The sequence below is a fragment of the Myotis davidii genome, unplaced genomic scaffold (genome assembly GCF_000327345.1).
Source record: "Myotis davidii unplaced genomic scaffold, ASM32734v1 scaffold71, whole genome shotgun sequence".
Lineage (NCBI taxonomy): Eukaryota > Metazoa > Chordata > Mammalia > Chiroptera > Vespertilionidae > Myotis > Myotis davidii.
The window spans coordinates 3,529,432-3,540,662 of record NW_006283588.1 but is presented as its reverse complement, the minus strand read 5'-3'; the positions used below and the strand labels follow the sequence as shown (position 1 = coordinate 3,540,662).

Here is an 11,231-nt window from a genome sequence, read left to right as displayed (position 1 = left end):
ATGCTTTAAGTTAAAAGTAAAAATATATCTTATGAAATTTCTCAAAGCAGATTGTCAGATTAAAATATTTAGCTTTAAAAAATCTGAAAAAAACAACAACAACAACAGAAAAAAACTGCCATCCTATTGTTTAAATAATTGCACTCAAATGACCTAGAAAATAAACTGGACCGATTCTTCCATTAACTCATTTTAAACTCTTTGTAATTTTAGCAAGGATGAGTAATCACAAGGATCTATTATTACTCCATTATCCTCTGGCCTTCTAACCTATTTTGTCTAACTCAGAATTTGAAAAGTTTAATACCATTTTCCCTTGGATTAAATACCAGTTCCTTAGCTGTGTCGTTTTTAAAAGGTAATCTGCTTTAAATTCTGAAAATCGGTACCAAAAAAATGTACACAGCTTATTCTAATCACTAACATTTATAAAACTTACACTCCAACAAATTAAAAAAGAGTAAATAAAACTTTTTTTTTTAAATAGTGCATACAAGGCACAAGAGCTTCTTAGTATATTTACTGAAGCCTAAGATTTTGGCATCAACAAACACACCACTTCAGTTTATCTGAAACTCAATTTCCAAACAGCACACCATTTACTTATGTTTAACTAAATTTCCAAAAGTGTGTAATTTTTGATGATTTGCATCATTTAATCTTAATAGATGACGAACTATATATTTAAACTATCAAATCTTTGATGACAGAACACAGAATATCAATATAAATGGAGGATTAATCGATTGACCCATCAGGAATTCTTAACAGAAATTAGATATTTTTGCTATGTTCAATAAAAATAAAAATACTTTAAAAAATGTTAATCTCTGGCCAGTGTGGCTCAGTTGGTTGCGTGTCGTCCCATGCACCAAAAGGTTGCTGGTTCCATTCTAGGTCAGGGCACATGCCTGGGTTGCGGGCTTGATTCCCAGTAGGGGGTGTGCAGGGGGCAGCCAATGGATGTTTCTTGCATCAGTGTTTCTCTCCCTCTTCCTCTCTCTCTAAAATCATTAAAAAAATTTTTTAAGCCAAACTGGCTAAGAAGGATCATAAAAAATAAACCGATTTTCGTAATTGTTATAGATTTTCCCCAATTTAAGAAGAAGAGATGAAAAATATATTTCAGATGTAATAGAAATGTATTCTTTCTACAAAACTTTTCTAGTGAGTTGCTTATCAGTGAGCTCGAGCATCAATGATCATTCTTATTTTCTAGCAGGGAACAAAAGCTAGAATTAGATTGAAGTCTAGCAAAAATGGATGGTGATCTTCAACTATAGGTCATTTGGAACTTGTAATAAATTCACTCTATCTGAAGCTGGATTGACATCAGAAGGAATAAACAAAGAAGTCTGTTTGGCTATCTCCATGTTTACATAGGTAACAGGTTTTACGAATAAAGTTATCATTATAATGTGACTAGAAATCTTTTCAACCTCAGTTTCTTCACCTTAGTTTTCTGGATGAAAATTATGATCAGTTGTGCTACCGAATTATTTGGGTGAAAACTGGCCCATGAATTTACTCAAAGTTTTTATGATAGGTATTTTTGCCCTTGATCCATAAGACACAATTATTTTTAATATTTCCCAGAAATTTGTGTTAGTTGAGACAATCTGTATCCTGGTTTTAAAAAGGTGATGTTTTAAGCAACAGCTCGGAGAGAAGTAATCAATTCATATTCTGCGTATCCAGCCAAAGGGAAATGGGACAACTGGTCAACGGTGCCCTCCTGTGGGAAGCCTCTTCCTCCATCTACAGCACTGATACCTAGAAATGAAACAGAAAACATGAAATTATTGTGTTAACTATTTTAAAAACAACTCATCCATTCAAACAAACTCATTGTTGCAATAACAGCCCTTGTTCAAAATTGTTTTCTATACTAGATGTGTAGAAAACTAGATGTGTTCTTGAATATATATTATTTCTTAGTCAGCATATGTCCCAGATAATTATAATGTACCTAGACCTATAGTAGTGCTAAAGTAGAGATTCAATTTAGGCTATCCAACCTAAATTATAAACAAAAATTGCTGTTTCTATGCACATGAAATTTCAGACATATTTCCTTAAGACCCTCTTCTAACTCATCTGTCACTCCTAAATGTGTAGTGGCCCTCAGACAAATGCAGAAGAACCCTGCCTCTCAAATTGGGGTCCCAAACCAGTATCATTGATGTGTTCTTGAATATAGCCCTCGACATCAATGCCTTCAAACTATATTGTGCATATACAAGACCAGAGGACCTTGTTAGAATGCAGAAGATGCAGATTCTGATTCAGTAGGACTAGACACAGTGATGGCGAACCTATGACACGCGTGTCAGAGGTGACATGCGAACTAATTTTTTTGGTTGATTTTTCTTTGTTAAATGGCATTTAAATATATAAAATAAATATCAAAAATATAAGTCTTTGTTTTACTATGGTTGCAAATATGAAAAAATTTCTATATGTGACACGGCACCAGAGTTAAGTTAGGGTTTTTCAAAATGCTGACACACCGAGCTCAAAAGGTTTGCCATCACTGGACTAGAGTGAGGTCCAGCATCCTGAGTTTCTATTAAGCTCTCAGGTGAGGGCAATGATACTGGTTTGGGACCCCAATTTGAGAGGCAGGGTTCTTCTGCATTTGTCTGAGGGCCACTACACATTTAGGAGTGACAGATGAGTTAGAAGAGGGTCTTAAGGAAATATGTCTGAAATTTCATGTGCATAGAAACAACAATTTTTGTTTATAAATTATAAGAGGGACGGTTGGATAGCCTACATTGAGTCTCTACTTTAGCACTACTATAGGTCTAGGTACATTATAATTATCTGGGACATATGCTGACTAAGAAATAATATATAGAAGGCCACAGGTTATCTACTAATGTAGTTCAAAAAGAGAACAGAATATGAAGATAACATTTAGTAACGCAGTTAAATTAAGCATATGTTCAATATAAATCCGCACTGAATGAATTTCAAGTCAAAGACGTAAAGCAGAAAAGCTATTTTAAAAACTATTTGGAAAAACTATACCTTAGGAAAATGCAATTTTTAAAAAAAGAAACATTTTACTGTCTCTGGGTATATCAATAGAATGAGAAGTATGACATCAGAAAGTCACCTTTTAATGTCAATGCAGCTGACCTGTGCCGTCCTATGGTTATTAAGATCATTATGTCTTATATTCAAATGTAATAACATCAAGTTTTTGTGAGAGTGTTATTTTAACAACGTTATTTTACCACGTATTTATAAAATCCTTATTTAGAACCTACTACGTGTCTGGTACTTGGCAAAGTGTGGAGGATAATGATGAACAAATACAACAGCGGTCTTGTGTCAATACACTGGGGCATCTACATGACACGATATTACGATGTAAACTTGTAAAATATTTAACACATCACCTCCCAAACAATGGTGATTATTACTAATAATTTAAAATACTAAGGAAATTCCTATAAAACTTTGCATGCTTTAAAGACCTATGTTCTGTAAAACATTTATTTGTGGTATTGGTTGGTGATTCATATGTGGTTATTCATAGTTACATTTTAAGAATCATTTCCAGAAATTTAATAGTGTCTTTGCCATTTAACCTTATAAGAAGGTTACATTTTCACTCCCCTAACCATCGTTGTGATGAACCTCATCCACTCTACCATAATGTATAGTCATCCAAGACCAGAATAAGTCAATGGGCAAATGGCCAGATCGTGTTTTGCTGTTACTTAGAGAGCTACTCATTAAAACCAAACAAAACAAATTTTAAAAGATTTAAAAAACAGATTTTGAGGGTTAAAATGGGTTAAAAAACACACACACTCAGACAGCCATGAAATACTTTGACACGAATGATTTTGTTTGAGATGCAACTGTCTCACTTCTCATAGACTTCGGGATTCTAGATTGAAGTTTTATAGAGAGTTGTTTTGATAACCTTGATGTATTTGTAGTTGTTATAATGGTAACTATAGTTGTTTGTTTAGTCTACATGTTTATGGCTTTGCTCCAAAGGGGTGCTTTATTGTATCTTTCTATTGACTGCAGGCTTATAAGTAGGTTATGCATTAAAGAAACTGATTTTGAAGTACATGTTTTTAAAAATTATGGTATAATGGAAGTGATCTGGAATGCCTATATTTTAAGAATGACACATGCTGTCGGGTGGGTCCTAGTGTGACCAAAAAGAGGGTAAAAGGTCTACACTAACAGTACATGATTCTCTTGTACTTAGACCCTGTGAGATTCTGCTGATGAGTGATCAAGGACATGACTACTCTATATCCCGAAGGACAGAAACATTCTTTTTAAAATTGTACAATCCTATGAAATGTTAAGAGAATTGGCATGTAAACATCAACATTTCAGGATCAATCCCTGCCACTGAATGTATTACTATAAAAATGAATTTGCTAAGAGATCAACCGAAGGACTTGTATACATGTATATAAGCCAAACCAATGGACATGGACAACAGCGGGATGGGAGCATGAGTGTGTGTGCGAGGGGAGGTTGAGGGTTAAGGGGGGGAGGGGATAAGGAAACATTTGTAACACCTTAATAAAAAAAAAAAAATGAATTTGCTCATCAGCTTATTTTGGGTCAGCTAAGACATCTTTTAATTTGAATCACTCAAAAATAAATAATGCTTATGGAAACAATTTGCCCTATGAGAATTAGAAAAGTGTGAAAAATAGAAAACATAAAGGAAAAGCTTACCTTACTTTCAGACAATAGGAATTTGTTTTGTTTGAAGAGTTAAGTCTCATTCTCCATGGTTAGTGCAGGATTGCTCATCCCTTCAAGAAAGAACTTGAATTAGCATTTTTTTTTGGTTGCTTTTGAACAAATAGGCAGAGACTTGTTTATTCATCCGTGAGTTTTCCTAGTACATGGTATGGGTGTTTATAAATAAGATGGTAATATAAGCACACACACGAGAAACAGTGTAGGCCACAACCACTGTCACCAAAAAAAAAAAAAAAAAAATAGAGATGTATACCTGAGGGAAAAGGCACATTGAACCTGGCACTTCCCACTATCATAAATCATTGTTTCCTAATTCTTCCTTGACCTACCTCATTCTAGTTTAACTAATCTCTGAGCCCTTTCTCACCTCGTCTTTCTCATGTTTCTCTTCTTTTACATCATCTTTTTAACTTTAGTTTCTCATTCACCTATCAAAGTAACAGAAATATTAATCCAAGAAGCCAACTACTAACAGCATGAATCCTTTCTTCATCCCCCCAAAAAACTGACCTGCAACTATACATCACTTCTTTGCCTCTAAGGAAATTGATGAATTTGAAAGGCAAATAGGTGTCATCAATTTTTGTCCTTCCCATAGATCAGGAAATGGAATGGCAGGTTTGAAGGTGAAGAGAGACCAAATTATGAATACTCAAATGATGCGGATCTTCTGAGCGAATATACCGGATGGGGCAAAAGTAGGTTTATAGTTATAAATACACAAAACACAGAATTTATAATTGTATTATTATTTTTAATTATTGTATTATTTCCCATTTGAATAACTAAACCTACTTTTGCCCGACCCTTTAAAAAAAAACAAAATTTTTGGTCAGGGCACATACAAAAGAACTTGAATTAGCAAGTGGGACAAAAAAAAAAAAAACCCACAAAAAAAACAAGACTTCTTAAAGAATGCCAGTATTTTAGGAGAATATGACTGATTACCCTATATAACAAAAGGCTAATATGCAAACAGCCCGAACAGCGGAACAACCGAACAACCGGTCACTATGAGGAGCGCTGACCACCAAAGGGCGCGCACAGAACATGGAAGGCATCAGCAGCGGCAAGATGGTGGAGCAGGTGAGCGGGGGCACCAGACGAAGGCAGGGCGCCGGTCACTGTCATTGGGGCGAGCCTCTGGTGGTTACTGAAAATTCTTCTCTCCCGCATGCCGCGGTCCCGCCCAGTGCTCGCACCCACTGACAGTGTCGGCCCCGCTCATACCCGCTGCTGGCGCCAGCCCCAATTGCTCCGCACTGTCAGCGGGTGCGAGGGGGGCTGGCACCGTTAGCGCATGGGAGCAGCTGGAGTGGGGCTGCCAGCAGACAGGGGACTATGGCGGGAGGGGCTGGGCAGGAGTACAGAGGATGGGCCGAGACCTGCCCCTGTGCCCACTGCAGCCTCGCAGCCCACAGTTCCTTTTAAGGTGCACGAATTCATGCACTGGGCTCCTAGTCTACATAATAAAAGCCTAAGTGACAATTAAGGCGGAATGACCAGAACGACTGGTCACTATGATGCACACTGACCACCAGGGGGCAGACACTCAATGCAGGAGCTGTCCCCTGGTGGTCAGTGTGCTCCCATAGGGGGAGTGCAGCTCAGCCAGAAGCTGGGCTCATGTCTGGCGAGCGCAGCGGCAGAAGCCTCTCCCACCTCCGCGGCAGCGCTAAGGATGTCCGACTGACGGCTTAGGCCCGCTCCCAAGCTGTCAGTTGGACATCCCCCGAGGGCTCCCAGACTACGAGAGGGCACAGGCCGGGCTGAGGGACCCCCCTGACCCCCAAGTGCACAAATTTCATGCATCAGGCCTCTAGTATATTTAATAAAGACCTTACAATTTTTAATTAGGACAATCCTTTTTTTTTTTTTCACCATTACTAAATCCCAAAGAGACATCAAGGAAACCAGTAAATAAAGTGCAGTCCGCTAAAATTAGGCAGTGCTAAGAGAGAGTTTGAAGGAAAGAACAGGAATGAAGGAGAAAGGATTAAGGAATTCAATTAGTCAACCTAGTGACTTTCTGGCTAACATTGTCTCAGTGGTGAATGCTGCATGTTTGACCACATTGTTTTTGCTTAAGCCTTCCCAAACCTGGGAAATAAGTAGTGTTTTCAAGATAAGGAAGCTAAATCTAAAAGTTTAAGTAACTTCACAAATACCACCTACTAATTAGGTGCCCAAATTGGGATTTGAAATCAAGTCTGTCCGACTTCAAACCTTGCCGTTCTTTGCCAATAAAGAAGTAATCAAAATATTAAAATCTACAGCAATAACAAGGGAACTATGAAGAAAATACATGTAGCTAAAGTTATGGTAATTATGCAGTCACTTTGACATTTTGAAATTGGATAGAAACCTTAGGGTAAAAGAACTGCATAATTTGAAATCCTTTACAGCAGATATTTTTCAATCTTTTGTCTGAGTTGATTACATTTTTCCATTTTAAAAATTATACTTTGAATTTATTCCGATCATTTAGTATGCAGGAATAAAGACTTGGTTCTTTAAGCTGGAAAAAAACACAGTGTAGATCTATGTTTCACAAAATGATTTTCTAAAGCTAACAGACATTCAAGTACTTCCCAAAGAGAAGTTCCTGAAAATAACTCTAAATTTACACTGAAAGTCAGACTGTAAAGCAAGAAAAATCCTATAGGAAATATAATGGAATGTTTTTCCCTACTTTTAACCTTTTAAAAATAAACTATATCCGAAAAGCCAAACAGGCACACCCTTACCAGCTTTGTCTTTCCCCGGGTTTGTGCTGCTCTCTGTCCAAGACTGAGAATCAGTAAGGAGGTTGCTCTGGGACTCTCTCAATGGCTTCGCAGGAAATTGATGGTTTTCAGGACTGAAGAAGAACAATCATCATCACAATCATCACATTAACTCTAGACAATATTAAGGTGTTTCTCAGAGTGTGGAACTCAAACCACTGTGGTGCGAGATCATTGCAGGAGTTACCCAAGAGAACTGGGGGAAGACAGGAACAATTAAATCACCCTGGCTCGCAACGAGAAAACGTGTTCTCTCTTCATTCTGATTACAATAAGGTGACAACCTGCAACTCTGGCCAATCCCCATTTTTAATACAAAAACTTGGCCTCAGCTTCAGACTTTAGCAGGTAAGGGAATCTAGTTAGACCTAACAGTATTTCATTTCCAATTTTCCATTGTTATACCCTATTTATGACAAATTATACTGGTTTGTCATTTATGACAGTGGTATGAAGTTTGGTTTAAAAATAAATCTCAGTGCAAGTTTAAATAAACATAGTAAAGAAAAATGTTATTTTTAAGTGGTATGTGGATATGGAAAAAATCTACGAAGGTGATGGTAGAAAGATAAGTTTGAGGAAAAATTGGTCTAGTGTTTCGAAGGTGACCTGACTGGCCTTGAACAAAGAATCCTCTATCTCCTGTAAGACTGAAACAACAAACTTGAGCATCATCTTGCAGGAGGTGCTGAAAACATCTGACCTTATCTGGTCTTTCAAGCCTGGTGTTTAATTTGGGAAAACGAAAGAGTCTTAAAAAAAGAACTTGAGTTTTAAAAGTTAAGTACACAAGCCACATATTGACATATTGGATGGTATGAAAAATAAATATACAAATTAAAATAACATGAGTTAGAAAAAAAAATATTGGCATAGAAACTATTATTTTAGAACACCCTGAAATACTAATTATAATACTGCTCAAAAGAAAAAACTACTTAAAATTCCTCCCAGAATAATTTCACATATTTCAGTTGTCTGTAACTATTATTTTTTAAAGGATATGCTTTTGCATCTCAGATCTAAAATTTGAGAATATTTTAATTTTGTGCAGCCTTAACCTACCCTTATTAAAAATTTGAAGGTAAATCTTTTTTTAAAAACTATGTCTTCCATTCCTATGAATGTCTCCTATTCCTTTTACTCTAATTCTTTTGATTCCTCAGGAAAGGGGCCATCCAGCAGGTATAGGAAACTAAGTCCTGGTTTAGGGACTCTGTGGAGACTGATTGCTGGCATGGATCCATTCATTTAATGATATTCATTTTCTATTACATCAATAAATAAAGTCTTTGATCTCATGGAAATTTCACTGTAACCAAGGAAGAATAATAATAAAAAAATAAATATATAATAAGTCAGGTGACAATACGAGCTATGACAACTAGTGTCCAGGGAAGCGTCAGAGCAGATTACTATTTTACAAAGGCTTTTCAAGGATGGCCTCTATTATGAAGTTACACCTGAGTAGAAAGCAAATGAAGAGAAGGCAAAGATCATTCAGGATTCTGGAGGAAGAACATTTAGGAAGAGGAATGAACAAGTACAAAGGCACTAAATAAGGGACATGCCTGGTGTATGAGGAACAGCCAAGATCTGTGTGTCCAAGGATTGTTACTGAGTAACAGTAGGGCTGACATCAGAGAGGTGCCGGGAGCCAGATTAGATAGGATGAGGTAAGGACATTCATTAGTCTTTATTCTGAGTAAGATGGAAATCAATGGAGGTTTTTGAGCAGAAGAGCGACAAAATCTGATTTATGTTTCAAAAGGATCATGCTGACTTCTTAATGAATAGACAGGAGTAGGGAAAAAATGGAATCGGGAAGGTCAGGAAGAAACTGAAACAATTCATGTGAGAAATGATACAGATATATTTTGAGGGGGAATCTGATAGGGTTTGCAAATGGAGTAAATAAAGGAAAACGTAAGAAAGGAATCGGAATGAGTCCGGTGTTTCTGGCCAGAGTACCTGGGAGGACAGAGGTCACAAATACTGGTTCACGTATGGAAGAATGAGGAGAATCAGGCTTTGGTGGGCGTGAGGGTGTGGATGGCTGGAATCAGGAGTTCTGCTTTGCACCTGTTCATGACTTTTAGACACTGAAGTGGGAATGTTGAGTAGACAGCCAGATATAAAACTCTGGAGCACAGCGATCCCAACAATAACCATGGAAATTTTATATGGGCTAATCAGGGGTAATTATAAAATTCTGTAGCTGCCAAAATCCAATCTCAACATTTAAAGGAAACAGGAGAAGCCTGACCTCTTCAAGATCACCTGGTGAGGTAACAGTGCCAGAACCGGCTTCCTCTCCGTACCCTGGGGACAAGTCGTGGGAGAGGTATGATCTCTAGAACCCAAAGAGTCTTAAACTAGAAAAACCACTTAATAAAGATAAGAAGCATTATTGAAAACTACTGTTAAATTTTATGAAAGCTATGACAGCATAACAAATAACTTACTAAAACTAGATTTTGCTGCACTAAAGTAAAGAAAACCATTAACATTTAGCTCCTGAGGAGTTTTCAAGCCAAAACTCTCAGAGCATGACCCAAAACACTCTGGTGCCTTTGAATGTCCCTGTGAAGCACACTGAAATCCCTCATTGACAGGGAGTATGGTCTATTCATAGCTCCCTCTAGGGATGGGGTGGTAAATAGGTTTCATCTCCGGACGATTTAAAATAATTTGGATGCCGAAGCCGGTTTGGCTCAGTGGATGGAGCGTCGGCCTGCGGACCGAAGGGTCCCGGGTTCTATTCCAGTCGAGGGCATGTGCCTTGGTTGTGGACGCTTCCCTGGTGGGGGATGTGCAGGAGGCAGCTGATCTATGTTTCTGGCTCTCTATCTCTCTCCCTTCCTCTCTGTAAAAAATCAATAAAATATATTAAAAAAAATAATGATAAAATAATTTGGAATGGCCGCCAGGATCACTGCTTTGAGACGCATTCTGGGGTCAGGTCAGGCTGCAGAGGAGAACTGTTGGCAATAAGAAATCAACCCTAGCCCTAGCTGGCTTGACTCAGTGGATAGAGCGTCAGCCTGTGGACTGAAGGGTCCTAGGTTAAATTCTGTCCAGGGGCATGTGCCTGGGTTGAAGGCTTGATCCCCCAGTAGGGGGCATGCAGGAATCTGTGATTCTCATTATTGATGTTCCTATCTCTCTTTCCTTATCCCTTCCTCTCTGAAATCAATAAAGAAATATATTTTTTTTAAAAAAAAGAAAGAAAGAAAGAAATCCGCACTAGACAGGGGGAGCACAGGTATAGGTGCATGCACACTGCATTCTGGCACCTAAGAAACTTTCTAACTAAGAATGCTATTATGGTTATGCTTTTGCTATTGGATTTCATTAAAAATCAGAAGTATGTCATATTCAAATAACTCCGTCTTAACGATATAAAAATTAGTTTTAAAAACTTATTCATATACGTATAGCATTTTAAACGTTTAAGTAGTTTTGCCTTTTGCCAGTTAGCAGCCAAGTCAGAATCAAATTTCAGTGCCGGGAGCCGGTCCATCCTTGCTGTTTCAAGGGACCTGGCATATATGGCATACTGTTCTTAATATGTTTGCTCACCTTCTTGGCGCTGTGTTTTAACCAAGGTCACCTCTCCAAGAAAGGTTGTTTCCCCAGGTAGGGATTTTCCCCTGAAGTTAGGGAGGGAATAAAACCTCTTAACTAAGTGCC

General features: G+C 37.8%; 1 protein-coding gene across 2 annotated transcripts in view; it reads right to left on the bottom strand.

Annotated features, from left to right (window-relative positions):
- Positions 1–1,562: 1,562 nt before the first annotated feature.
- Positions 1,563–11,231, bottom strand: part of ZDHHC2 (zinc finger, DHHC-type containing 2) — a 31,415-nt gene continuing 21,746 nt past the window's right edge. The window contains exons 10-12 of one of the 2 annotated variants that reach the window (XM_006753780.2): positions 7,500–7,612; positions 4,723–4,802; positions 1,563–1,773 (exon numbers count right to left, since the gene is read on the bottom strand). In XM_006753780.2, coding sequence (XP_006753843.1) covers positions 4,762–4,802; positions 7,500–7,612 — 154 coding nt within the window. In that variant the 3' untranslated portion in view covers positions 1,563–1,773; positions 4,723–4,761. The remainder of the gene's footprint in view (positions 1,774–4,722; positions 4,803–7,499; positions 7,613–11,231) is intronic. The other variant, XM_006753779.2, reaches the window with a different exon arrangement.